At 37.1% G+C, this 27,833-nt stretch overlaps 1 protein-coding gene across 6 annotated transcripts in view; it reads left to right on the top strand.

Moving 5' to 3' along the window:
• The window catches only part of ERC1 (ELKS/RAB6-interacting/CAST family member 1), a 289,235-nt gene that overhangs the window by 40,215 nt on the left and 221,187 nt on the right, over positions 1-27,833 (top strand). For all 6 annotated transcript variants that reach the window (XM_014937474.1, XM_014937475.1, XM_014937473.1 and 3 more), the window contains exons 2-4: positions 11,073-11,489; positions 24,857-24,931; positions 26,941-27,096. In XM_014937474.1, the coding sequence (XP_014792960.1) occupies positions 11,073-11,489; positions 24,857-24,931; positions 26,941-27,096 (648 nt within the window). The remainder of the gene's footprint in view (positions 1-11,072; positions 11,490-24,856; positions 24,932-26,940; positions 27,097-27,833) is intronic.

The raw sequence follows: 27,833 nt of genomic DNA, 5'->3' as shown, positions 1-27,833 counted from the left end.
CTTTTATATCCATTTTATCTATATTTTTGCAGATCTTGAACAGTTATGTATTCTCAGTCTGGTACATAAAGAAGTAAGGGAGTTTAGTCATTGCTCTGCAAGAAGCCTAACAGCATGATACACTGCTTGAATGGCCACGTAGTAATATGATTCATGAGTTAAGTAGTTCCTGAAAAGATTTATTAAGAGCCAGTATTCGTTCAGTGAGAGATTTACATTAAATGATTTTACCAACGCGTCTATACCAACTGTCCATTTTGATCCATGGGCAATGCAAGACTATTCTGTGTTAGATAGTTTTATATTTATTACAATGAACTCAGATCTCTTTTATGCTCTTCTGTCTATTCCCTTGTTTCCTAGAGTGATGTGTGAGGTTAGACAGGAGGGTATTAAAGATTTTCACTGACAAAAGTCATTCTAGCTGTCAGTCCTATTGCAGATACCCATTTTAGCTTGTCTGATTCACATTCTGATCAGATGCGTTTTTGATGTAACTAAGAACCCAACTTACTGCACCTGGTGGCTTGAGTGCTGGGTGGCTGAGCACTGCTGCCAGGGGGAATTGCCTCTTGCTGTGAAAATTCTCGTACCTAGCAGAAAAATGTCTGTGGGGGAGATCCACTGTTATGAATGGAAACACTTTTCTGTTTGGATATTTTCATCGAATTCTAGGATCCAGTAAAGATTTTCATAATGAAAACCCTTGACTTTGTACTTCCAAAGCAGCATGTGAGCCTAGCATCTATCACTGTCATGGTACATCTAGCAGGAATTTGAAAGCCTCCTATTCGGTTAGGTTGTGCTAGGTCTCCTAATTTCCAGAGCTCTCCAAGTTCCTCTTCATGCTTTCCTGTCACTTATCTTTTGAACTCCCTCAAGGGAGAGTATTGTGCTGCCTCGTAAAGGTCACAGAAAGCTCCTTTAAAACTTATTATAATGTTCTGTGTTCTGCTTTGCTGTTAAAGGTGCTGCTGTCATTTCAGCATGAGGGTAAGTGCCAGAACATTTTGATCAGAGGTTTTTTATATGTTCTTTCACAGGACAGTGATTACTGCAGCCGTATTCTAAATTTATCCTGAAATTCCAGTAACCCATTTGATCTGCCTGTCTTCCCAAAACTATACTCAGCATAAGAGACTTGATGTATTCAAAAAAAAGTATTTTCAAGTCTGTTCCTTTGTGAGTGTAGCCAGTATTTCATGGCAGAGAGCTGAGAAGATAACATGTATCATGTCAAAAAGCCACAGGTTTGAAATGACTTGGTGGAGTTTCACTCTTGGTTGCTGCTATTGCAAGTTTTGTTAAAAATGGATTTTTATTTTCTTACTCCTTACATTTCAAAGAAAATAAGAAAAGTTATGAAGATGGAAGGGATTCATGTCTTCCATTTGGCAAGAACTTGACTTTTTCCTTGCAAGGTTACCATCTAATCAGCACAAGGAAAATTAAAAGCAGGCTGGCAAAGCCATATTCTACACGATCTGTGCAACTGAGGCTTTGCTGTTGGTTATCTCTCTATCTTGGTTGAACATTGTGCAATGACTCCATTGGCAAGAACGTTCCATGTGTCACAGTACAGCCATATGTTGTTTATGAAGATCCTGAATGTCATATGTTCTATTATTTGACAGGGTCAAGTCCTTCGCGCAGTCTTCTCACATTTATAGCCATATCTGGTCAACCAATGCTTTTCTTGCTCAAGGAAATGTCTTTAAAAAACCCAACAAACAAAATGCCAGTAAATGTCAGTGTTTTCAGACTGCTGGTGAGCCACTGTCCAGGTTTTATAGTTGAGTCTGATGAGGCTAGCAAATAATTCATTTATTGAGCTGAGCAGCTGACTATTGAGCTCTTGGTATCTTATCTGGAGAGTAACTCAATTTCTGGATGCACAAGTTTGGAAAGAACACTAACTACTGTGGTCAGCAATCCATAGTGTCTGAGCATTGGGTAGCTCATGAGATCTTCCACTGTTGCTTGCAGGTGAAGGATGCTGCTCTGCTGCATTCCAGATTGACAGGAAGAACAAAATACTGTATTTTGTTGAAAATCTTACTGTTTTATATTAAAACTATTATGTGAAATATTACCAATTTATTTATCACAGCCTACCTTGTAATTGTTTCTTAAGTCCTCAGTAGTCACAACCTTGAAGTGTTTTAAAAGCTTTAAAAATCAGGCCTACTCCATATTTTATACCCTTACATGAGAGGTATAGGGTTTATGCATACAGATGCAGTTATTCAAAGTGTTTTGGTCAAAATATTCTTGTGGGATCCATGCACATTTGCATTGAAATTTATACTGTATCTCTCCAAACCAACTAGTATAGAAGAAGGTTTACATTGGGGAGGGTGGGCTGGATGTGGCAAGGGGAGGGTGATGTGAATAAAGTAGTGAACAGCTGTATTGTGCATCGATTTTTCGTATAGTCCTCTTTTATTATCAATCATCAGCTATTTTTCCTTTTTTGAATGTAGTGTTAATGTATGCTTATATCTTGGAAAATACTGCACATGAGATCAAAGGTTGTGTAGCAAAGCACCTCTTATCTTGGATTGATTCCTTGCATTAGCTAATGGAAAGTTACATTTGCTGACCTCCCTAATAGAGGTGACTAACAAGAATATGTTTTTGCAGAACGGATCCTAATCTATTAACAAAATGAGTGATGTTTCATATACATGCTATTAGTTTGAAAACATTAGACATTAATGCATATGTAAATATTAAAATTCTCTTTCCCTCAAGTACCATAATAATTTCTAATTACTTTCATGGGATGAGAGGTTCACAAAAGCCAAATTTGGCACTTATGCAGCTATTCCACAAATGCAACATTTATAAGTAATCCATACTATGTATGAAATTAGACAAGCGTGTTGTATACACATGCAAAATCACATAAGATTGAATTCTGCAAGTTCTATCATGGCTGGCCTGAATATAGATCAGTCTGAAGTTTGTGTGTTGGCTTTTTTTTACTGAAACCTCTTACATGAGGATCCATTTTATCAACACAGTTTGTGACAAAACAAGTGTGTGTTTGACAGACAGGAGAGACGGAATTATCTTACTGTAATGTGTGAAACTGCATATATGCAAGGACTCTTGTTTCTTTAGCAGCATAAAAGCAAATAATCAAAGCTCATATTTGTATATAAATAAAACATGATATTTAATAGTGTAACGCTAACCCAATTTGGAAAGCCTAGCAGGAAATAGAGGTTAAAATCAGTATGGAAATTGTCGATTCCAGTGAGAAATTCTAAACATTTGCCCTAATTCCAAAATGCCTTTTCTCAAGAACGATGAGGGGCGCTTAAAAGAATCCAGTTTCTGCACTCCAGCATCATAGCATGTTGCCACTCAAAGCGTGTGACGTGTGGATGCTAGGAAGATTTGCATGAGAAAAAGCTTTTGAAGCACACTAAACAACGAACGTAGATGTCTCTTTGGAGATTTAGGCACATGGTAGCTTGGACTAACTGGTATGACTTCAGAAATGATTTTCCTTTGTCTTCTATGCCTACTAGATCATTTGTGATACCTGCCATAGAGCTCAAATTGGTTTACCCCTTAGGAAGCCTGAAAACTGTCAGAATTATATTCATAGTTCAAAAAACAGATGGATAAACTGATGCTTTTCAGAAGTTTGCTAGGCTAGACTATGCTTAATCAGAATTTTTGTTCTTATCGCACAGGTACTTGCACAAATTTCTTCAGAATATTTTTACTGTTCATCAGGTACTCTATAGAAACTGCCCATATACATACTTTATTTTTTCCTTTGTAAGATAAGCTGCTTCATGTAGGTAAATTTTTTCATGGTGACATTCACCACTGAATAACCGGTGTACTGCATTTATTTTGTTTTACCTTGTAGCCCTTTTGATGGGTGTACCTGTGCATTTAGTATGAGGTGATTGCATTGCAGTTTTGGTTCTTCTGTGGCTACAGGTTTATTAGATTTCTGATTTGCTTACTTTAGGAGTTAAAATTCCTTCTGGGTTGCTTCTGGGTGTTGTTTGGGTTTTTTTTTCTGTACAGGCAGGGGTAAAGGTATTAGTCTACTGCACACTGCCCCCTTAAACCAAATGAGTCATTTTGTGTGAGTCTAGTTCAGCTGACAAATGTATTACTGACAACTTAAGCTCTTTATCTACAGTGCTTTTTTACCATCTTGCCCTTCTGCTGTCTCAGAGATAATGCAACGTATGGTTGTCTTTAAAATACAGGTCTCTTTCTTTGACTCTCACAAATTAAATCCTATTAAAATCATAGCTGTATTTTCTAGCGGAGCTAAACATTATAAAAATCACCCAATCATTTCCATTTAAATAAGGGTTTTGAAGCTCCTGATCCATCTTACAGGGAATATGTAGCATTTCTGGAATCAGCAAGTTCTGTTTCATTACAGCCCTGCTGGACACCTGACATTAGCCCTTTTTTCAGTTTCTTTGCGTGGGCTGCAGCTGAATGTCAGCAGGGACTCCCTCAGACAGCCAGGCCTTTGCTTCTGCGGTACATTCAGCAGAATCTATTTCCCCGAAACGCTGCCAAAACATTAACTCTTTGAGAATGGGAGAGAATGATTTCCTACAGCGACCAAATCCTATTCTATCATTTGGCATCACTTTTGAGCTTAATGTGGTTCACCCTGTTACAAATGTTTGAAACCCTTCCATTATGAAGATTGTGAGATAAGTCGTCGTAATGACAAAGTTAGTGATTGTGCATGCAGATTTGCTGGCAAGAAAAGCACCTGTAAGTTCTGTTGTTTTCGGGTAATTTACATCTGAGGGTAGACCTTACTGAATTATCCTTCCGACATAAATTATATCGTAATTATTGTATCTTTTCTTTCCAGAGTATTAGCATTGTAGTCATGATAATCTAAAGACAAAAGTAAGGCAATGTTTGTAGGTACTAGAAGTACCTCTATTTCAGACCTGGAAGGGCCTTTGTAGCTGAAAGCTTGTCTCTTTTTTCCAACTTGAAAAATAGTTGGCTGAATAAGAGATTAGCTGTAAACTGGCATCTTCAGAGACCTAGTTTCTGGTCAATTAACACATTACATCTGTCTCTTTTTATTTTATTTTTTTCTTTTTCCCTGGGTTGGATCCTGAAAAATAAATACAGAAATATGTGTTATGTTATGAAAAATGCAAACCCGTCCTGTGTCTTTCCAAGCACTGACTGTTTTCTACATGAAGAACAGCTTGATCACTGAGTACGTTTGAGGAAAACTGCCAAATACATATACATTATAAAGCTGTCATTCAGTACAGGATGTACTAGTGTTGTGGGTTAACAAATAATCAGGAAATTTTCAGTAGCTAAGTTTGTCAATAATATTTTTATAAGAAACTTTTATTGAATCTGCTGATTTCAGCCAAACTTTTGTTAGGAAAAAATTTCTTTCCTCTGGAGTGGAATTTCTGATTAAAAATTAGAGAGGAGTGAGATGAGATCAGCCCCTGAGCAGGAAATAGACTTGGTAAGGGATGCTCACAGGGAGATGCTAAGGGGCCTCTTTGCTAATTCAGACAAAGACGTTGAGCCGAGATTCATCTTCCCTTTATGGCACTGAGATAGGAAAGATTTAGGTTTAAATTCCTAAGTCAGTCACTATTCAGATACTTATACAAAGCAGAATCTCTCTCGGTCCCTTCTGTAAGAATATCTTGTTAGAGATCCACCCAAGAACAGCTTATTGTCTACCAACTGGAGCCTCATTTGAGCTGTATGAAGATGACGAGTAAGGGCTTGAACCTTTATCTTCCAGGCTGAAGCTCTTCTAACACACCACTTAAGTATTCTAGTAGGACCTCTCTTTTTCTCCCTGTCTTTTCCATCACCCCATATTCTCTTCCTCATGAATATGAGAGTCTTCAATGTTCTCCCAGTGTAAAAAGAAAGTTTTTTTTTAAGTCATTGAGTTTTGCACAATGCAACAATGCTTCCCACCTCTTCATGGCACATATCTGTAACACGGTGTCATATAATTGCATGTTATGTTTTCCCTAGTTGCTGAGTTCTTCTCTTTTTTTTTTTCCTGATTGTTGACAGGCATCTCTTGAACATACAGAATTTTTTCTTGGTATTCCAAAAATTAATTTCCCTGGTTAACCAACTTAGAATTTAAATCCAGGAGATAAAGGAGAACTTGACTACAGAAGCGTTCTGTGCCCAGGTGCCTTGCCTCTGTTGCAGAGCTCACAGTTCTAATTTAGGCATTTAGACTTCCTGAATAAAATTTGGGATGAGTTATGTATCTGATTATGGTAGTTGCAAAGACTGTATCTGCTGCGTGAATAGCCTAAATCAGCAAATCAAAAAAAAAAAAATCCCCCAAATGGACAAATGTGTATTGGAATCATAAACGCTGTAGCTTGGTAGGTCAACCTCTGTCTTGCAAAGATGAGTGTAGAAATTGTTTCTTTAAAAAGAATGTCACAATTTAATCCTTTCTTTCAAAGACATGCTAGTAGCAATGGCTTCCTCCTTTTGATCTAAAATGTAGGGTTAGAATACAGGCCTTGGCTGTAGAGTATCAATTAAATTCCTTTTTCTGTCTGAGTATGTTAAATTGCACATCCCCCACTTCCTTCGGAATGGTAAAATGATAAACATTTAAGTTAATTGGAACTACTGCTATTCAGGTCTTTCTGTTCTTGTGCATTCTACCAATTAGAACAAGAAGCTGTGCTCCCTTCAGTAGTTTCTGTCAGGCCTACTGAATCTTTAAATATTTCATGCAAAATGGAAAAGCTTCATGAGGGAGAGATGAAAAGAGCTGCCTGCAGCAAGGTTCCCAAACTCACCAGTACAGCAATAGGTACCTTGCATTATCCTGAGAACGCAACAACAGGACCACTTTGTGAACCAAATATAAGGAACTTCTCTATCATTGGCTGTAGTCATACCGTAGGTTGGAAACTCATCTAACCAATCTGCCAAGGTATGGGAAATGTGAATTTGAATCCTGTTAGGTGGAGGCAAAGCTTGAATCATGTTCTCCTAATTACAGATGTAAATTTCGTGCTGTTGGATGAAAAGCAAACTCTGTCCCTGTGTAGGGCCCAGTTAACAAGCTTTAAGTTACCCCATGGAAATAATACAGGCAGAGGAACACCTGCTAAGAGGTTGTGTGTGCACCTTGCCCTTCTAGGATTTACATTTGAGGTGGGTCTGAAGGGGTTTAGCTTTGTCAAGAGAAAAGTACATTAGGCATAAGGAGCAAGAGACTTACTAGACAACTGCACTCACAAAAATATCTTTGTGGTTTGCAGGTGTAGTTATAATTTGTAGTGATGCTTTAAGACCAATTTTCATTACTTAAAAAAACAGGGAATCCTCAAGGCCTGAGGACTGAGCAATAAGCTTCAAGCGAAGTACAGGTTTCACATAATTGCTTTGACTTTAATTATGTTACCTTTATTAAGCTATTTAAGAAAAATGTGATTGGTACTTAATCAACAGAGTATGACATAATACTCAGTGGCATTGAAAGTACTTTTACTTGTTTATTTCTAGATAAGACAATTTCAACAGTATTTTTCAAGTTTGATTGAGGTCTCTAGTCAGGTCCTAGAAATTGGATTAAGCATCAGTGGCTAGTTATTGCATGAACTTGGAAAATATTTTGCCATTTTCACTTAAAAGTGAAGTCAAAGAAATGAATGATAAGCTAGTAAGACTTGCCTGCTCCTCCAGAAGAAAAAAGGATGTTTTCTTTGAAATGATATAGAAGAAGACCTATGTTAACTGGAAAAATAGTTTATTTATGATGCCAATTAATAAAAGGTACTGTTTCATTATACTGAAATCATAAAAAAAATTTGGAAAGCAGAGAAAAGAACTCAGTGTGCATACATTTTGCATGTTGGGAAGGAGTGGGTGTCACAAGCATAGAATAATTTTCTATGGTGTATTTTCCAGTTACCTTGCATGTAATGCACTTTATTCTCAGCTGAGTGGTTCAAAGAACAGTGATAGTAATTCATAAGCTCAGTCCTAGCCCTTCCTCTAGTCCCACCTCTTAATTTTTCCTGGGAAACTGAATTCAGAGCAGTTGCTGACCATTTCTGTCACTGGTACTAAATTTTATTAGATACCATGTTTCTGAATCATGTAATGGATTTCGGTTCTTTGACCCAAAAGTTGCATGGGGGCTTTTCCAACTTTGGAGGAGATAATTCCTGTGGGTCTGAGACATAATTTTTGCCTACGTAACCTGAATTGAGATTTCACAGCAGATCAAATGGTAAAAATGTGGGAGTTTGGTTGTGGTGATTTAGCCCATTGATGTTTATAAATAACCCAAGTTTGATTCTGAGACAACACTGAGTAGAGGAAGTAATTTCATTTAGTAGATGATGTGGTGGTTCAGAAGAAGCTCTTTTCTCGACTGAGAGAAAGGAAATGCTGAAGTGGCAGTATGTGGAGAGGCAGGTGGGAGCATGTGGGAATTTGTTTGTTAGCTGGAGGAACAACATACAGCTGGGCTGTGGAAAAGTAGGGCTTCTCAAATACAAATAGAATTAACTCATTTGTGGAATTGTGAAGTTATATCTAGTGAGGTTATTGTTTAATTTTAGTGAAATTTAAGGATATTCTCTCACTACTGCCGTTGTAGTCCTCCTCACTTTGTTGGTGTTATATAGGTACAGGTGAGGCAAACCTTTTCATAACTGCAGTAGGTTTTCTCTTACAGCTTGGTCAACATATGATAATGGAACAGATGTAATTCTGATTGCCTACCTGCACCCTGGCATATTTGTGGTGGTGCCTCAGTTTTAAGGCTTGGAGGTTTTCTGACATTCTCATTTTGACTGTGGTTTGAAAAAATGACAATAAATGAAAATTGAACACTCTTTAATTAAAAGAAAATGAAAAAAGCAGTGATTTCTAAAAACATTTTTGAGATCCATACTGATTTCCTTGATTTCTTTTCTTCTCTTATACTACTAAATGCTGACTTGAAAATAAATCTGAACATCCCCCAGTATATAAACAGAAGATACCTTTTAGAACAGAGTAATCGCACAGATTCTATAACCTAAAGTGTAGTTTTAGATTAACAGAATTAGTAACTGCCAAGTATTGTGTTATTGAAATAGAAGAAAAGACAGTTACAGCATCTTAAATCAATCATGAATCTATACATTTAAGCTGATTTCAGTTTATGCTGATACCATAAAGGATGGTTCCATTTCGTTTTCCACCAGCTCCTTGACTGTGCATTCCCACCCCTACTTTGCCCCACCATCAGCACTGCTGTAGTCACACCATCAACTGGATCAGAGATCTCACTGCAGAGATGTTTTGTTTGGTTTTGTTGGGGTGGATTTTCAGCCAGGTGAAGTTTTTATCCGGTTGTCAATGCCAGCCACCTAAGCAAGGACAGAGAGCTGGCCTGTTCTTTTTAGTGGTGGTAGGGACTGAGGTGACCTGATTGTGAAATACAACCTTTAGTTCTGAAAAGCTCTTCTTAGGCCAGAAGACAAAAGGCAGAGCAGTACTCAGTCTAAAGTACTGACCTCTGTAAAGAAAATGGGATTGAACTGCTTTTATGCACCATTCTATACAACCAAACAAACTGTTAATGTTTCTAAAACTGGTTAAAGATAGGCATCTGCTGCAAATACTATCTTCTGTCTATTGGATGGTTGTAAGAGACCTCTGGAGGTCAGCTGGTCTAAACCCCCTGCTCAAGCAGGGCCACATAGAGCCAGTTACCTAGGACCGTTTCTGGACAGCTTTTGAGTATCTCCAAAGAATTTTACATAAGAATTGTGATAAATATATTCTTGAATTAATACTTAAACCCAAATATTTTTACATCTCCTTTATTCACAGATACTTGTGAATTTATACAGATACTTAGAATTATGTCAAATATATTAATTTGGCACCATCATTACATTATAGACCTTAACAGTGTGTCTCTTGTGTCAAGCTTGATAACAGATTATAACTAATACTAACTAGCTAGTATTTTAGTCCTAGTGAACACTGGAAGTAGCTTTATTGCAGACACTGATTTTTTTGTAATACAAAGGTAGACCCCAGAGATCAGTCCATCTGACTTGTTCCCATTCAGACTAAATTGTAACCACATCTGCTGCTCTTAAGGGAGCAGAGATGTGTCACTCAGTGTGTATCTCATCCCTGGTAATCAGATCTTTGTTCAGTGTTTCAGCACTTCTCCATTATTATCTTAGTACTTCTGTCTTGCAGAGAAGAAAACAAATGTTTGTCTAAATATGAAGTGAGGATGTTTTTCTAGGCAAACTGTGCGTCTCCTGTATTAACCCACAGTATTCACAATCATTGGGACAGGATTTTTTGTCTGCACAACCACAAATTACTGCTGATCATTTGCTTGACTTCACATTCCTCTTTGTAAGGTGGTAGTTTCTGTTCTAAATCCTGTTCTGTACTAAAATCCTCGTGCATAAAATTGTATCATGTGACCCTTCTCCCCAGTCGCCATATATCCAGTTTTCTATAGTTGTAGTTCTTCCTGACGTGGTGAATTTTCTTCTGTGTCAACTGGGAAATCTGTTCTACGTGTAGTGTTAGTACTGAAGACCTTGTGAGCCTTCATGGCTGATTACTTTTTATTAGATGGTATGTAAATTCTAATAGTCATATGTCCCTCTGCATTGTCAGTATAGTAATTCTAGTCTAGAATTTATTATGCAGAATTCTTCTATATGGTAGACAAACATTTGGAAAAAAAAATATTTTAAGCTCTCAGTTTACTGATGAATGCCTGCTGACATTTTCCCATTTGAAATAGTGACTCAAGTTGGTGGGAGTGAGAATGTCACCCAAGTAAGAGGTTTCTAGTTTAAAGTAACCTCTATGAGACATAGAAGGAGGGACTTGAAATGTCTGTAGTATAACTCAGTTCCACCTAAATTCTGCTTTCAGAAAAACATTGTTGGTCTTGTGGTTTCTTCTTAGTTGGTAGTTCAGGAGGACTGATGTTGCACATGCTGTTCTCTTTATTTCTTCATTGGAGGCAATCCTCTGATTTTGTTTATTTATTCTTTTAGCATATGCAGATGACTATCCAGGCTCTCCAAGATGAGCTTCGGATCCAGCGGGACCTGAACCAGCTGTTCCAGCAGGACAGCAGCACTAGAACCAGTGAGCCCTTTGTGGCAGAGCTGACAGAGGAAAACTTCCAACGACTTCACGCGGAGCACGAACGCCAGGCCAAGGAGCTCTTTCTGCTACGTAAAACCTTAGAAGAGATGGAACTGCGTATTGAGACACAGAAACAGACCTTAAATGCACGTGATGAGTCCATCAAAAAGCTGCTGGAGATGCTGCAGAGTAAAGGTCTCTCAGCAAAAGCCACTGAGGAAGATCATGAGCGAACAAGACGGTTGGCTGAGGCAGAGATGCACGTGCACCACTTGGAGAGCCTTCTCGAACAGAAGGAAAAAGAAAACAACATGCTGAGAGAGGTAAGTGACCAAGCTCTGCGTTCATCTCCAATGTTAAGCTCTTCTGTCTTCTCCCCATTTCACAGCTGCAAGGAAAGAATCTTCCATCCTCTCTTGTAAACTGTATTTTACGTTGCAGACTTGACAGAATTCTTCCCTTTTTTAAAACTTCTTAATGGCTTCCTTGTGTATGCTTTCTGGTGTTTTGTGCTTTAGACCCCACTTTCCCTGTAGTCTCCATATGAAGCTCTAGAGGTGAATTTTCACACAGACTAAAATTCATTCTTCCGTTCTATTTTAGTTTGAGAGAAGGTAGCTACCTGTATTTAGGAGAGAGCTGAGAGAAATCTTTGCAGGAGTAATGGATGATTGCTCTACGGTTTCCATGGAAACAGTCGTCTTGCTGTGAAGGGTATTTGATAAAACTATTAGCTGCCCTGGATGCACAGCCAAAAAAAAGATTACTTAAAGGGACATTGCTGCACATATAGTAACCCCTTTCCCCCATCCCTCTGAAAACAGAAAAGAAAAACCATTGTTATATCTATATTGCACCTTAAAGGAGCACAATAGCAGGCATTCTTCACTATGAATCATCTTAAACTAATTATAATAAAATACAGGCTACATGTAAGTATCTTAGAAAAATAAAGGAAAATAGATGAGTTGTGTAGCCAGTGTCATTAAATTTCTCGATGTTGTTAAATGCATTTCCTCTTGTCGATCAGCTTCCTAAAGTATTCTAAGACTAACTTCTAAAAGCATGTGTTGTGGACATGCACAGGTCTGTATGTATATGCACGTATTCACTAAAGATAAGATTTTCTGTAAAGATTTTACATACATGTGTAGATTTAATGCATGAATTGATAGTTATACATGTATGTGTAATAATGTGTTTGTAAATCTAATGACCTGTTTTGGGCATTGCATGTCTACTTTGTGGTTCAACAATTTTTTTGAAAGCCTGATGCATACACAAGACTTAAGCCCCCCTCTTAAGAAGCCAGGGAAGTAGGGTCTGGCACAGAGGTTTTTGAGATGAGTGCTTGCAGCAAATAAATACTTCTTAATACCTCTTATTCATATGTTTTCCATGGTCTGACCCATTGTACTTGTGCTCTTGCAAGCATTTATATAAGAAAGCTAGAGCCCATTGCATTTCTGAGCCAGATTTAGGCCAGATTTATTTTTTTAGAGCAGTAATCTCTTGAGTGTCTGGAGTGAAGATAATATGATTCCAGAGTTTCTACACTACAGTTTTTCCTTTATTTAGCAAGCAATGATAATTCTGTTCCAATTCTTCTATCTATTTCAGGAAGAGAGCCCCGAATGGCTTCCATTTGTTTCTGCTTTAAGTCCAGCAACATAAATGAAAAGCTGGCAGGAGCCGTGTAAATTTTTAGGAATGCAGTTACTTTTGTTTCTGCTACTGATGAGTAGATGTTGAGAGATAGGGATTCTTGTTTCATTCACACATATCTGGAAGTCATCAATCTTTTAAATCCTATCCTAGCTTTTATGGTGTAAGATTTCCTGGAGAAGGTAGAGATGACTTACTGACTTTGAAAGTGCAAATACTGTTTATTCAACGTGTTAAAATGAATTACTCCTTGCTGCTCACCCAGCTCTAATGCAGTGAGAAAGGTAAGCTGTGTGTACTGCAATTTGTCACTCAGGACATTGATATGGTGTGGGATCCAGCCTTGAAGCTGAGCACTGTAGTACCCTTGGAAACGCAGTTCCACGTGCAGAAATGCCAAATTACTTCCTTTTGGAACTGGGTCTCATCAGGAAGGGTTTTGTTAGTACCTGTGTGTTCTCCTTGAGCTCTGAGCTAGGCTGAGCTAACTGAACTCAGGCTTGTCTGCATGAAACTCGGGTCTCATGCTTGGGACTCCAAGGGGCTGGAGAAAATAAGGGGATGTTGCTGAATTGTAGCTGATGGCACCTGACTTCCTGAACACCAAGTTGCTGTGCTCTGCAGGATCTGGTTCAGGTTTGCTATCACTGTCCACACCTGGAAATTGTCTCTGTGCAGAACCTCTTAGGTGTGTCTGCATCACCATCCTCAACTAATCATCTGTTATGTGTTTATCTGTATTTTCAATAGTTTAAGGCTATTTTAGCCCTTTGCTACCCTAGATACTGAGCATGGAATTTTTGAGCTGCCTTGAAGAAATCCATCTACTTTCTTGATGGTTCTATATCTAGCATTCCCAGTATCTGGAAAGGCATGTGAAGCTATTCCTTAAATACTGCTGTTAAAGGAAGCATCAGTATCTCAAAAGGATTTGTATGTGCTTGGGAGCTCAGCATTTATACTTCATGTCCTAACACATTAGAAAAGCTGAGAAAAACTTTAATAGCAGTTTTGACCATCTTAGCTGAAGCAAATTCTGAGATGTCAGAATCCAGTAGTGCTGTTTCTGACTTACAAGTGCGTTAGACTTCTGGTAAAAATCTTTGCTGGGAATAATAATAAAGATCTGCATCTTAAAGCAAAAAGGTATCCCTCTTATCTTTCCACTTTGAAGCCTACATGTCATTTGAAGTGTGATGTTAAGATTCAGGGTCTTCAGATGGTTTCTAGACAGACAGCGCAAGTGCAGTTGCCAGCAGTCTGACATTGAAAATTAAATATGAATTCATTGATTTCTTCAGCTATTGCTACTACTGTGATTGTACTAAAGTTTGCACTAATTTCCTAAGGAAAGGAAACTCTTAGGGAGCCCAGACTTAACAGTTCTGATAAGATCATAATCAAGGAATACCTGTACTGGTTCAGGCCAACGATCCCTTTAGTCCAGCATTGTATTTCACGTAATGGCCATATGTAGGCACCCAGAAAGGGGTAATAAAAAGGCAAACATGATACTTTTCTGTAATGTTGTCCCATCTTCTCAGCTGTTTGCAGATGAAGGTTTTCTTAAACTTTTTGTGAATACATGGTCAGTGTCTTCTTGAGCCCATGTAAACTTGTGCAGCTATAGCATCATTTGGTAAGTGGTTCTAGAGGCTTGTTCTCTTCTGCAGAAAGAACCTGCCTCGTTTCTTTTGAGTTTGAACCTGTCTCCCAGTAGCTTCCTTGACAGTCTCTTGTTCGTGTACTGAAAGACATGGTGAAAGGGTGATCACTACTGAGACTCCATGCCACTCAGTTTCAGATTTGTCATATCCCTTCCAAGTTCTCTCTTTTTCTAGGCTGAAAAGTCCAATGCTACTTAATTGTTCCTCATATAGAAGGTATTGTGTATAATTGATCATCTCCCATATCTGAGTTATGAAGTAGATTGTCCTACAGATGGTGAGAGGTATCTCTGTAAGCAATTTGACTCTCTCAAGCTTTTCCCAAATGTCCTCAATTCCAGGGAACTCAAGCAATCCTTCTATACAAGTCCATAGGAAAGATCCTTTATCCAGCATAGGGTGTATTTAGCAACTCACTGATAGAGAGGACAGTCTCTCATTAACACAAAATAATGAAATAGTAAATGTCTCGTTGAACATCTCAACACAGAAATGGATCTGGATGCCCTAACTTCAGCAGATGACAGTGTCGCTGCATCACATTCCTGCACCCTAGAAAACAAGCCTGAGATTCATAGCTTATAAAAAGAGGACTGCTATTTTGAATACTCCTACTTAAGTCTTAGTGAAAATTATTCATATTATTGTTGGTATTCTAGACTTAACATTCAGAAACAAGATTATTATCATACCAGCAAGAAATACTTGATGAAATCTGGCAGCTGGACTACAGCTTCCAGAATAGCTCCCAAGTTACATTAACTGCCACCTCATTGTTTCAAACTCACCTGTTGCAGAATTATCAGCGATGGCAATGACAGCACATAGCTCTAAAGATAATGAAGCTTGCTGTGCTGTTTTTGACTACCTCCCTGCTTCCCCACCCCCAAAATGCTAGGTGCACTGAGTAGAAATACGTTTTTCTCAGCTACACAGAGTAATAGATGCACTGAATGTTAGTGCAATTTATGGCAGAATAGAATGTGATTGTATCTACATCTGGTGTTCTAGACACTTGGAGTACTTCGGGCAGACTGTCATTCATAAGGACTGTCCAGCATCATTACACCAACTTGGTTAAACCTTTCTCTTTTGAATTTTTCATTACTCTCCATCTTTAGGAATATATTTATGAAGGAAGAACTTAAATGATACACTTCTAGCATCACATTCATTAAAGAGGTAACTTCTTGTGAGTTTTTGGAGAGAAAAGTTTAGGCTGAATTTCTCATCTGCCAAGAAGAAAGGATAAAACCAAAATTATCTGCATTGGTTCTACCCGGAGGAACGAAAAGAAGCTGCTCATTGTGTATTATTGTCAGATATTTGCCAAACAACTTTGGCAGTGTTGTCCCATTTTCTTACTCCTTCACAAGGACTAGCAGCAGAGGCTTTACAGCAGTAGTTAATCTGATGACCTGTTTGTCTCTGAGTTGCTACTGGACGTACATACTCTGCAAGCGGAATACATCTCTCTTCACAACAGTGCTGTGGCTTATTCTAATTGGAGTTTCCAGCATATTACTGAGTATCACATATCACTGCATTTCTCCTGCTCAGGTAGAGACACTCTGATATCTTAAATTGTAAATACTAAGGAGGAAATATGAAGGCAAATTTTCATATGTATCTTCTTTTCCTTGGCCAGTGGGTGTATTAGTATCTACCTGATACACCTATGAAGCCATCAGTCCCATCATAACCTATATAACATATATTCAGAGTCTTGATAATATATATAGCCATAACCATTGGCTTTTCCTGAAAAGGTGCAACAGAAGTCACGCAAAGTGCTCATTCTTCTTCCTTCATAACAGTTTTACCACATATTTACAATGAAGGATGTGTTAAGTCCTGCAGGTGACTTGTGATGGGGCTGTATGTGGCTGTTTGCAATATCTTCAGCAAGAGGGCAAAATCAAGCCTCCCTTCAAGTTAAACTGTGATCTTGTGGCTATAGCATTCTCCTGGGAAAAGCAAGTGGTTGGCTCAAACTTTGAGGCTAATCAGGTGGGGTGAGGTGTTCATTGAAATATCAGTGTAATAGAATGACAACATAGATCATCATAAAGTATGAAACAGCCATTTGATTTAACAGACAAAAATTAGACAGTTGTTCCCCAAACTGTGAATCCAGGTCTGGGACAGATGGCTGACTACAGCCTTTTATTGGGAAGCAGAAGGAAGAGTATCTAGAAGTTTTCTTCAGGAGTCAGTTCTAGTTCAAGGTTTGCATGTTACAATAGTATGGAACAAGGAAAGAACCAACAGTAGCTTTGCACTTTGTGTCACAAAAACTGTATTTGGTAGTAAATAACATTTTTTGGGGGGGTGGGGGGATGTGTTTTGTTGTTTTATTCAATAATTGGGCCCATTCAAACAAGATTTATTTTTAATACAACCGAGTGCAAAATCGAATTAAGGAGTCAGGAATGTAGTGCTTAACAAAAAAAGGGTAGTTTTGTATGTAAAGCAGTCACTGAAATGGGTCATTCATAAGTGCACTCTTTTACAATGAACTTAAGGAAAGAGACTGTGGCAGAATAAGCTATTATTTCTTTTCATCTTCAGTGTTTGTTGAAATGGCAACCCCACAAAGTCCTGTTTGTGAGCTGTATTACGGTTATCTAGTACGGCCTTATTACAAGAACTGATCCCTGTTTGTAGCTATTTTGAATCAAACAGTGCTCACATTATTCTGGGAACTAACACTGAATTTCAGTGAGTACTCTTTTATTAAGTCTCCACTTAGGGTAGAAGTCTGTCAGAGCAGCGAGCAGGTGCACTAGGCTATAACATACCTATACTTGACTTAGCTTTACATCATCAAACTTGATATTGTGGTGGCCAAAGAGCAGCAGCAAGGAGTTGAGTGAGAAAGGATGGATGTGCCATGTAGACACACCGTCAGAGCACTGCTGAACAATGCCCGGTGAAGAGAAAGTTTGTTTGCCTTATCTGACTAGATTTTAATTAACTATGACAAGTTTTGCAAAGAACTTCTTTTTCCATGCGTGTGTTAAAATTCTTACCCTTTTCTGCTCCAGGCTCAGAGAAGGAGTTAGAAATTTTAATTGGAGCAATTAGAGTTATATCAAAGAACACTTTTGTCCTGTTCCAAGATTTTGCAACATAAATAAGACAGAGTTTTAGAGAGAATTTTTGGTTTGCTGGAGTAGAGAGATTGATTCAGCAGGTGGAACTCTTACTACCATCGTACTAGGGGACATCTTTCTCATGAGTTAAAAAAATTAAGTTTCTGCTGCTTCATTCTTTTGAGGATAGCAGGAAGAAGTGATTTAAATCAAGATAATTTAAACATTTGTGCCTTTATTAGAATCACTTGATTTGTCTAGAAGTAGTTTTAAAACATGTAGATCTTTTGTAGAACAAAATTTGAGATATTGGGATATTGCAACTTGAGAACATGCATAATTATTCTTTATTAATTTTGCTTTTCTAAATGCCATTGGAGTTTGGAAATGCTTCTGTGTCATTTTTATAAAAGAATGGCAGTCAAAAATGTACAAACATAGATAGAAATTATTTTCATCTTTCCTCAGTTCAGAGGTTGGTAGCTTGGTAGTTCTTAGAAAATTGAAAAATTAGGGTGAAAAATAACCTATTTGTTTCATGTTTTTCCAGACTGCAAAGAAATCATAAACAACTTCTAATTCTTGTATAGCAAATTTCTGGTTTTTATATAATCATTTAATAATTTTTAAAAATTAAGTGAATTGAAAAAAGCAGAGCAGCAGTCATCTGTTAGTGAGTTTTCTCTGTATTATAGTTATGATCTCATCAAAGTGAAATAATCCATAAAACTTCCATGGCTTTATTCATATGCTGCTTCTAGCACAGGGGGATAAAATTATAGAGATTTAATTTTTTACACTTATTTTAAACAAGTTTTTTCTACATGAATGAGCTTAGTATTCAGGAGATTGTTTCTTCTTTTTATTCACACAAGGCAAAATTTCCAACTACTTCATTGTAGCACCTCCATCCTCTTTTAATGGAATTTTTAAAACTACGTGAAACAATTTAGAAATGCACGAATCTGGCTGAGGATTAGAGGTTTACATTATGTAAATATTAATGTCTTTTGATGTCTTATTATATTTGTGTATGTATTACATGATTTACTTTGTTTATAAATTAGAACTTAGGTATAGCTTCCTCGGCAACGTTAATATTATCTTAGACTTTTCTTCAGCAGAGATGAAATTTGTGGAATTTTGTTTCTGCAAGTGCGAAACTTTGTAGTAGAAGAAAAAAAAATGAAAATACATTAACAAGTAGAAATCTAATTAAGTAGAAAATATATGCTTTTGCATTTTAAACAAGAGGGAAGAAAGGAAAAATGAAGAACTAGTAGCATATATAAAAATAAATTTCTAAATTGTTAAGATTTTTATTTTTGATTGACTTTAGCTTTTGAATTCACACTTCTGTAGTCAGATTTCAACACAATGACTTGCTACTTAAAAGTAATAGGATGTTTTGAATTGGTGTGTCTCATCTTCATCTTGCTTTTACACTAATGCTGAAATTTTGAGGGATTTTGCTTTTGTTTTTTGCTGATTGGAATACTGAGATGAGCTGGAAGCTTCAGCTTTTCAATGTCTTGTACTGGGGAGCCGAAAATTGGGCACGGTACTCCAGCAGTGGTCTCACAAGAGCTGCATAAAGAGAAATTAACTGCATCCCTTCTCCTGGTTGCATACATATCCAATATTCTCAGTACGTTTATCAGCTATTCTATGTATGTAATTATGCTGACCAGAAAATTACAGTACAGTTTCCCATAGGGGTGCTGTGCTACCTTGCAGATGTCATATGATGCACACCTTTAGGGTTTTTTTGGAATTTTTTTGACGTAGATTTTTTAAAAAGGAAAATAGCTATTCTTAATTAAAAATTTGGCAGTGATGAAGTACCAACCCCAGCTCTGGTTAAGATGGCCACACTGTTTAAAAATTCTGACTTCCAATTGTTGAATCTAAATGCTTTTTGGACAGAAGAATTTTTGTTGCTCGTGAAGGGACTTTAAAGTTGTGATCAATTTGCACCATAATTTTTGTTTTAATTTTTTTTTTTCTAAGGGCAGATTATGCTCCTGCAGTCATTCTTTGAACTCTCTTCAATATATCAATATCGTTTTTAAATTGTAGACATACAAAGTGGACATGGTATACCTGTAGTGGTACCACTAGTGCCAAACAGGTAGTAAGGTGGCTCTCATATCAAAGAACTGTAGAATGTAATAATTGTAATAATGGAGTATTAAACAAAAGAATTGGAACAGAAATAGGATAATAGAGCACTCTTCAGTTTCTTGGCAAGGATATCTGCTGGCTAGATATTCCCACTAGCTAAACTGAAAAAGAAATGTGGTACATATTTTTAATAGTAATAATAATTAACAATGAAAAAGGTGTGTTGCATATAACTTGAGAACAAGTAGCTGTTTTCCCCTTTTTGTTATCTTTTTTAAAAATACAGAAATCGTTGAACATATAAAAATACTAAAACCAAAAAAAATATATATATGAACCATCCCTTGTTATGGGATTTGAGTTGCATTCAAAGATAGGAAGATACTGAAGTTTACTAATCTGTTATGGAGCAATATCAGTTACATGTGAAAGTTCTTTCTGTGTGAAAGTGGAGCAAAGGAATAATGTTTTATTACCTTATCAAAATGGATAACTTGCAGGGAATGAAGAATTAGTTTTGTATTTTTCTGATCCTGCTGTCTATGTGTGGCTCTATGCTTTTAATTATTGTGCAAAGTCCTGTTTTGAAGATGAAAACATTAATTTTCATTCATCTATGTAGTGTGCATCCACAGTATAATCTGAATACATCAGAGATATGATACATTAATATTTCTCCATTTTGCCACTGAAAGATAAACATGTAACCTGTATTTCACAATTAAGAAGGAATGTCTATGCACCACCTTCCTTCAGCAGCCACACATAAACCTGTGTTCTAGGGAGGTACAGTCTGCCTGTAGCCCTGTTTTCAGGCTCCTTAGAATCGCAGGCATGTTGCCAAAATTAAGTCCTTACTATTGAGTCAGGAGGTGGGAGGTGTTGTTTTTCAGCAGGTTATGTCATCCAAATCACAGTGGAATTACTTAACATGATAGAAGTAGGACATTTCCTTTGCTGAAGTGCAAAGCATCACTTCAGACAGCGGAGATACAGAAATTTCTAAAGAAAAAGCTTAGAAGAATTTTCTGTTTGGGAAAACGCTGTGCAATGTGAAAAGCAGACACTGTTGTGTCAGCATCCCGTTAGTTACATGCTCTTCCCCTACGGTGTGTTCCACCTATTCCATTTCCATAGTAGTAGCTGCTTTTATGTTCTCGGGTCAGAGACCATGTCTCTGCACAAGTGGAAATTATCTAGTATGTAATTGCACTACTAAAATAAAAGTAACGTATTGTTCAAAACAGACTTTTTGCATAGTACTTTTTAAGCTTATCTTTTGTTTTCTCAGTTTCTAAAAGTTCACAAGAATTTCTTTAACTTCTCTTCTGTTACTAAACTGTTTCATTTTATTCTACAATAACAGTCTTTGGATGATTGTACAACCGATGTGACAGGAAAAGCTGGAATTATAACTTTGTACATTTAGCAAAAGCTCATGCAATTAAGAATAGGATACTTTTCACTCTTGCATCTTCACCTTTTTAAGCTTAGAGAATCATCTTCACCTTTTTGAGCCTTGAGAATCATCTTCAGTATTCTTCCCTTTTTTCCAATATATGAGTTTCGAAGCAAGGAAAAGCAACTTTTTTTTAAGTCTGAAATTTGGAGGATTTGAACCCTCTTTTCTTCCTGTCCTGAAACTTCTTTAAGTGGACATGAATTTGAATGTGCTGCCAAGATGTGATTGGGATGTCTTCAACTGTGGACTGCTTTTACTAGTTTCCTCTCAAACGAGTTAAGTGACATTCTTGGAGTTGTGTTGTTTATATGTATATTCTTAGTAGGTATTCTCATAGCCAAGCAGAGATGACAGAATAATCTGGTATTACAGCCATACAGGATGTGTGCTACAATGAGTATTCTCAAATATGACCTCACTTAACGTTTCCACACATGAGTTTACAAAAAAGACAGCGTGTGTCTTAACCTCTCAGTTTCCTCCAGTTCTCTCCTCTCAGCCTGGGAATTGCAGGAAAAGCCTTGAGAATTCTGAGGTGGGACTGGAGGATGAAGGGCATGTTTGAGCCTCTCCAGAGGGATAGTCAGAATTCATATTTCTTTCTTATTCAGATGTTTGTGTAGTTGTGCAAGCAGTGCTGTTCACTTCAGCCAAATAGATACAGGCCTGCCGCTCCAGAGCAGTAAAGTATCTGGATGCTTCTCCAGCATTGTGCTGCTTGGTGAATGCATGAATGGAGTCCCCAGTGTCCACTCTGCAAACTTTTAGATCTGGAGGTTTTTCAGGAGGAAGGCACTCCTATCACTTGAGTTGTACAAAAGCACCCTTTGAAAATTTCTGAAGACTCCAGTTCAGCTACAGAGTTATACATGCTAAGATACTGAAAAAGGTGTTTGTAAAAGCTTTGTTCTGGTGGCAAGACAGAAAATCACTCTATCTGGAACTTATGAGAAGGACTGACAGCACAGTATCTTGGAGTTGTGGTGAGGTTCTTGAATGAATATGTTAGAGCTGGCTGAGGTGGAAACAGGGGGAAATATACCACGCTACCTTAAGGAAGGCAGCTGAGATCATTCCCTGTGGAGGAAGACCAAGGACACTTAGGAAGTCATGTTTTTCATGGCAGGTACTAGTAAGGGCATTGAGAAACAGGTGGAGGGTGCTGGATCTGCTCTCCATCATATTTCTAAATGCTCAAGCTCATCTTGAGCCTTAGAAGCTCATGACAGCTTATTCTTAATAAGGCAATATGTAGTACTGTGATTTTTGTCTTTGATCCTTCATTGAGGGTAGTAAGATAAGCTCAGAGTTTGTTATGGGTAGAATATGTGGCAGACTGTCCTATGCTTAGTTGAAATGGCATTTTTAAAGCAAATTCAACTTCACAATGAGCTTCTTTTCTAACATTATGTATAGCAGCATAACCAAATGAATCTCTAAAATATTACCTCGGAAGAAGTGGTGACTGGAATAGTAAGTAGTGGAGGCAGACTGGAAAAGAGGTTTCACAGATGTGTCTCAAGAAAAATGCTGAGGATGGAGTGGGTAATAAAAGTGACATGAGGATGTTGGTCCACCTTGTACTGATGATATCCTGTGTGCTGAGAGCTGCTTTTTATTTCTTTTGAGATTGGGCACAAGAAAGGGCAGAAAAAGGTTCAGTTGTTTGGGCTGACTGCTGTCTGCTTTGAAAAAGCTCGCAGCTCTGCTAAGGAGATGATCCCAGAGATAATGCCTGTAGTCTTTAGATGGCCCTTTGATCAACCCCCTGGAAAGAGCATCTCAGTGTAGTATGTTGCCCTCCTTAGATTTAGCATGGGCGTCCAAGATTAAGTGGCTGCCTCACTTGATTTAAAACCTGTTAAATAGGTACAAGCCGTATCTGTTTAACTGTAGACAAAAAGAAGCGTGCTCCTAAACCTGTAGGCAGATGGAAAAGTTGGAAGAATGCTGAAGGCCAACAGTGTGGAAGGCTGATAGTGAGAAATTACTAGATTATGCTCTGTTTTCGGCATCAATTGGGAATAATAGCTTAGAGGAATGCACACTGCCCTGTCTTTGGACATGCACATTACAGGCAGGCAGAAGAACATCTTGGGCCCAAAGAACAGTCTGGCTCGACTGTTTATATTTGAGTAAATCCATTATGTGAATGCAGATACAGGCAAGTAGAAGAATAGTAGCGGTATTGCTCCATTCTGGTCCATATGGTGTCAGTGATACAGGACCAGAGGCTCTCAAGTTATCTGTTGATTATGGGAGAAACAAATATATTTAGAGGAGCTGTTTGATTTATTTTTTCAGGAGGTATTTTTTTCAGAAAATGCTGCCCTATGCCGCAAACACACTTGTTAAAATAGCTTCTCAGGAAATACACAACTGTTGTGTTTAAAGACACACAAACCTACTGGACTTTCTTGTAATTACCATTCACAGACATCAACTTGTGCCAGACTTATGCAAGATTCTTCTTGTGGCTCTTGTCATATCACTACACGTTTCTATCTTCCTCACTTCACAGCTGTGTAAGAGCACTCGACAATCTTACAAGAATAAATAGTGGTTTCAGTATTTTAAAAACCACCATACAATGCTACCATTCTTATTCAAATAATTAATCATATGGAGCAAGTTGCACATATGACTGCCAGGCAAAGCGTCATCTCTTCACCGTGTCTGTTGAAAATATGAGTTTGTGGATGGCTTTTTTGATTTTTCTTTTGGGTGTTTGAGGGGAGTGGGTGGCTAAACCATGCATGTGATCACATATACAACTTGTTGTCATCTTAACTGATACCACAGTTTGTGGGCACCATTTTTAAGTCACATAATATTAACATTCTGACAGTATTCATGTTCCTACATTTAACATTAGTGTGTAGTGTAAGGACAATACTATTTGAAGACAAATAATGCGAAAGTGGAATAGATACTATATTGTTTCTACAGTTTTCCCACTTGTTGGTTTGAAACCTCTAACTGCTTTACATGGTAGAACAAGTTTCAGCTTTCTATCATTTTATTCCTTAGTGAGCAGTCTGAAGCATGCTAGTTCTGTGAATTTACATCAACAGAAATATCACCTGGACTTTTGTATCTTCCTGTCTGCGTGCTCAGAGCTTCTAGAGCAATGTGCTATCCACTCATGTAATTTCAGCTATGTTCGAGGCCCAGTGGAGAAGGATTCACATTATGCATAACTAAACATTGCTACTCTGGGGTAAAAAAGTTGGAAAAAGAGAGTTTTCAACACAGCTGCAGCCTATAACTTGTTGAAACAAAGCCCACAGCATTATTGTTTCCAATTAGCATCTAGTCAAATAAATTATATGTCTTTCATGAGAAACTAGTAATAATTTAGATTAGTTTAGAACACGGATGATGGGGGTTTTTTAATAAACTTGTCTGTCATTTCAACAGTTTATTTTGAATAAGTAGATAGTCAAAGATGTTTCTGTTGTGCCTTTTTAACTGAGGATGTGATTCTGTTGAATGAGCATTCACCTATCCTTTTGTTGATGTGAGAAATGATAAAATATATGAACTGGTAGCATCAGAAAGCGGCACTGAATTGTGCTATGTATTAGAAAGAGTAACTTCTAGTAATTTTGTTTGTATTTGATAAGTGGGACAAAATGTGATTACACTAACTCTTGCTCTCTTTTCTGCTGCTACAGGAGATCCATCGTCGATTTGAAAATGCTCCTGACACGGCCAAGACAAAGGCTCTGCAAACTGTTATTGAGATGAAGGTAAGAGATTGCATACAGGCAGCAGTAGAGTTTGTTTTCTAGAAAATGTGTTTTCATGTTTTCATATGAAAGGTGACTCTGCTAAGTACCATATACTTCTGTTAGTCTTCTAATTTAAAATAAGTATATTTATTTTATATTATTTTATTATCTGTTATAATTTTATTTTTAATTATTGATCAATGAACAACATAATAGAAACCTGCCTTCTGTCTGCCTACAGCAGCATATACAGATTTTGTTCAGTTAACCAAGAGTTTGTTGTATTACAAGGATGGGAATGACAGATTAGTAGGTTTTTATGATGATGTAGGTCATTTTCTTTTAATATTATCAACAATTGAAATACTGCTTTGCATTCTGTGTGTCCACAAAGTTAGCAATTTGCAGACTTAAAACCCCCATAAAGACTGGGTCATATAGCTAGAAAGACGTCTGTATGTAATCATAAACCTAACTTTTGTAGGAGAATTTGTGATTGAATTCTTAAACCATTAACTCAAGTATCTAATGGAACAATGGCAATTTGCCAAGAGCTCAGGAGCCACAAGTGGAGTATGTGGATTTATACAATCATATTTCATAGTATATGGTTCATAAATTGCATCAGACAGGGTTTGAACAAATGCAGTTAAAAAATTGGAAACTGTCTTTGCAAACTATTCTCTTCCATTTTCTTATTGTCCCTTTCTCCCTCCTTCTTTATCTGTGCCTTTTTCTTCTATTTTCCTTCTATTTTTCCCTTCCAATTCTTTCCATTCTGTCTCAATGTTTTCTATAGTAATTTCCCATTTTTCTACTCTGGAGCCTTTCACTTACCGTCTTTCTTTTATTAGTCCTCTTTGTGGTCCATGGTAATGAAAACTAATTGGCCATCTGATAACAATAAGCTGTCTTTACTATCAGAAGAGGAACACCATTATTTCTGGGAAATGATGTAAAAGCTGAAACTAAATACTGTTGTAAATTACAGCATACTGCTTCACTTTACTACCTCTCTAATCTTTTATTGCAAAAGTCCACTTTACTGCTTTTACCTTAAGCATCAAAAATTAAGCAGGAGATCTGGCTAGATCTTCATGATGGTCCTTTAGAAAAATCTTATCTCATGAATGAAAACATATATATGAAAATATTTCGCACTATTTTTCAGCTGTGCTTTGATTATCAGACAAAAGAAATTATGAAGGATTTATTAGTCTATGAAAGAATAGATGATAGCTTCAAATCCTGCCTGTATTTCAGGAAAGATGGAATATTTTGGAGAAATGAAATAAAAAAAAATAGACTTTTTAAAGAAATTATAGGTTATAAATACATATCTGTGTTCAGAAGTATGCATGAAGCTCTGTGTGCTGTATGAATCTATTCTTGCGGTTCCTAACACATAAGACTTTTATAGAAACAGTAAACCAAGTAGATTGAAAACTTCTGTCCTCAAAAACTATGAGGATAATGGTAGATTGACTTTTTTATTTTTCCAGATGTATATATTTTTAACCATGGAAATGTTTTATATGTTGTAGGTATATAAAGACAGAATACTTGAAGAATCCTCCACTGCTTTATCCACACAAGACTAGATTAACTATCTACTTAAAACTAGATTGTTGCATCTTTTCCTTGCTTATGGCATTTTTTATGTTCTCTATTTTTGATCCCACTTAAATTACTAGTAGCACAAGCCAATTTTTTTTCAATTCTTGCAATCACATTTTGCTGTTCATTTAATTAAAATTAATTTTCTAGCCATGTTTTCTTTCAGTTCTAAACTCTTGCTTTCCTTGAAAGGTATAAAAAATTGAAAAATGAGTACTTGAGCACTCGGTCTATACTCAGAGGTGTATACTGATTTCCATAGGAACTTAAGGAGTAAATTTCAAGGGCAGGTACATGTCCTACAAAGTGCTTGGTGGGTTTTTTTTTATTTTTGATTTTTTTAACTCCAGTGGTATGTTAACTTTGTATCTAACTTTGTTTATTTATCTGTCTCTTCTAATCATTTTCAGGATTCAAAAATTTCTTCCATGGAGCGTGGCCTCCGGGATTTGGAAGAGGAGATTCAGATGTTGAAGTCAAACGGAGCTCTGAGCACAGAGGAACGTGAAGAGGAAATGAAGCAAATGGAGGTGTACCGTAGTCATTCCAAATTCATGAAAAATAAGGTATTGAGAAAACCAATGAAAGTAGTAAGATGAACTGAGCTTAGCAAATAGATGAGAGAAATTTTCATACTTCAGTAAGGAGTTACAGTCTGGGTTCCCATGTAAGCGCTAGGAAACAGAATTTGCTTGAATACTGCCTTGAAGCCACTAAAATAACTTTAAAAAATTTAAGAGAACTTTAAATTCAAATTTGAAAGTATTATAATGGTAAGGTCAGTGGCCAAAATCCTGCTTTTACTGTAACATCTAACTTTCTTTTATGTCAGAAGGATTTTGTGTTTATCTTTAGACCATTGCTAATCCGTTATTCCATTATAGTTTTAGGTTTTATTTGGCTAAAGTCTTTTCAAATGTAGTCTGTTGAAAAAAGAGTGTTTCTTTTTGCAACTGTTGTACTATAATTAGTAGGCCTTTTTATTATGTAAGGGCTGAAAAGAGCATGAACTGTCACTATAATGGCTTTCCATTATACTCTCCTTCCAGCAGTGGAGTCAGAATGAGAGTAGATTCTACAACAGTAGTGGTGCCAACATTAATTTATGCTGTTGGGAATACAGGCCAAATACAGCAGTGAGACACGTTGATCTTTAGGCAGGAAGATGGACACCAACTACTGAATTATCTGTAGCCAAAAGTCAGTTCAGTCTTTGTTTCTCCCAAAGAAGTGTTTCTCAGTCTTTTAGTGGTCCCTAACATTTTCTAATGAAGATTCAGGCCACCTCATACAGTAAATTCAA

Source organism: Calidris pugnax, unplaced genomic scaffold (genome assembly GCF_001431845.1).
Source record: "Calidris pugnax isolate Ruff unplaced genomic scaffold, ASM143184v1 scaffold1, whole genome shotgun sequence".
NCBI classification, from domain to species: Eukaryota; Metazoa; Chordata; class Aves; order Charadriiformes; family Scolopacidae; genus Calidris; species Calidris pugnax.
This window is presented reverse-complemented; position numbering and strand designations above follow the sequence as displayed.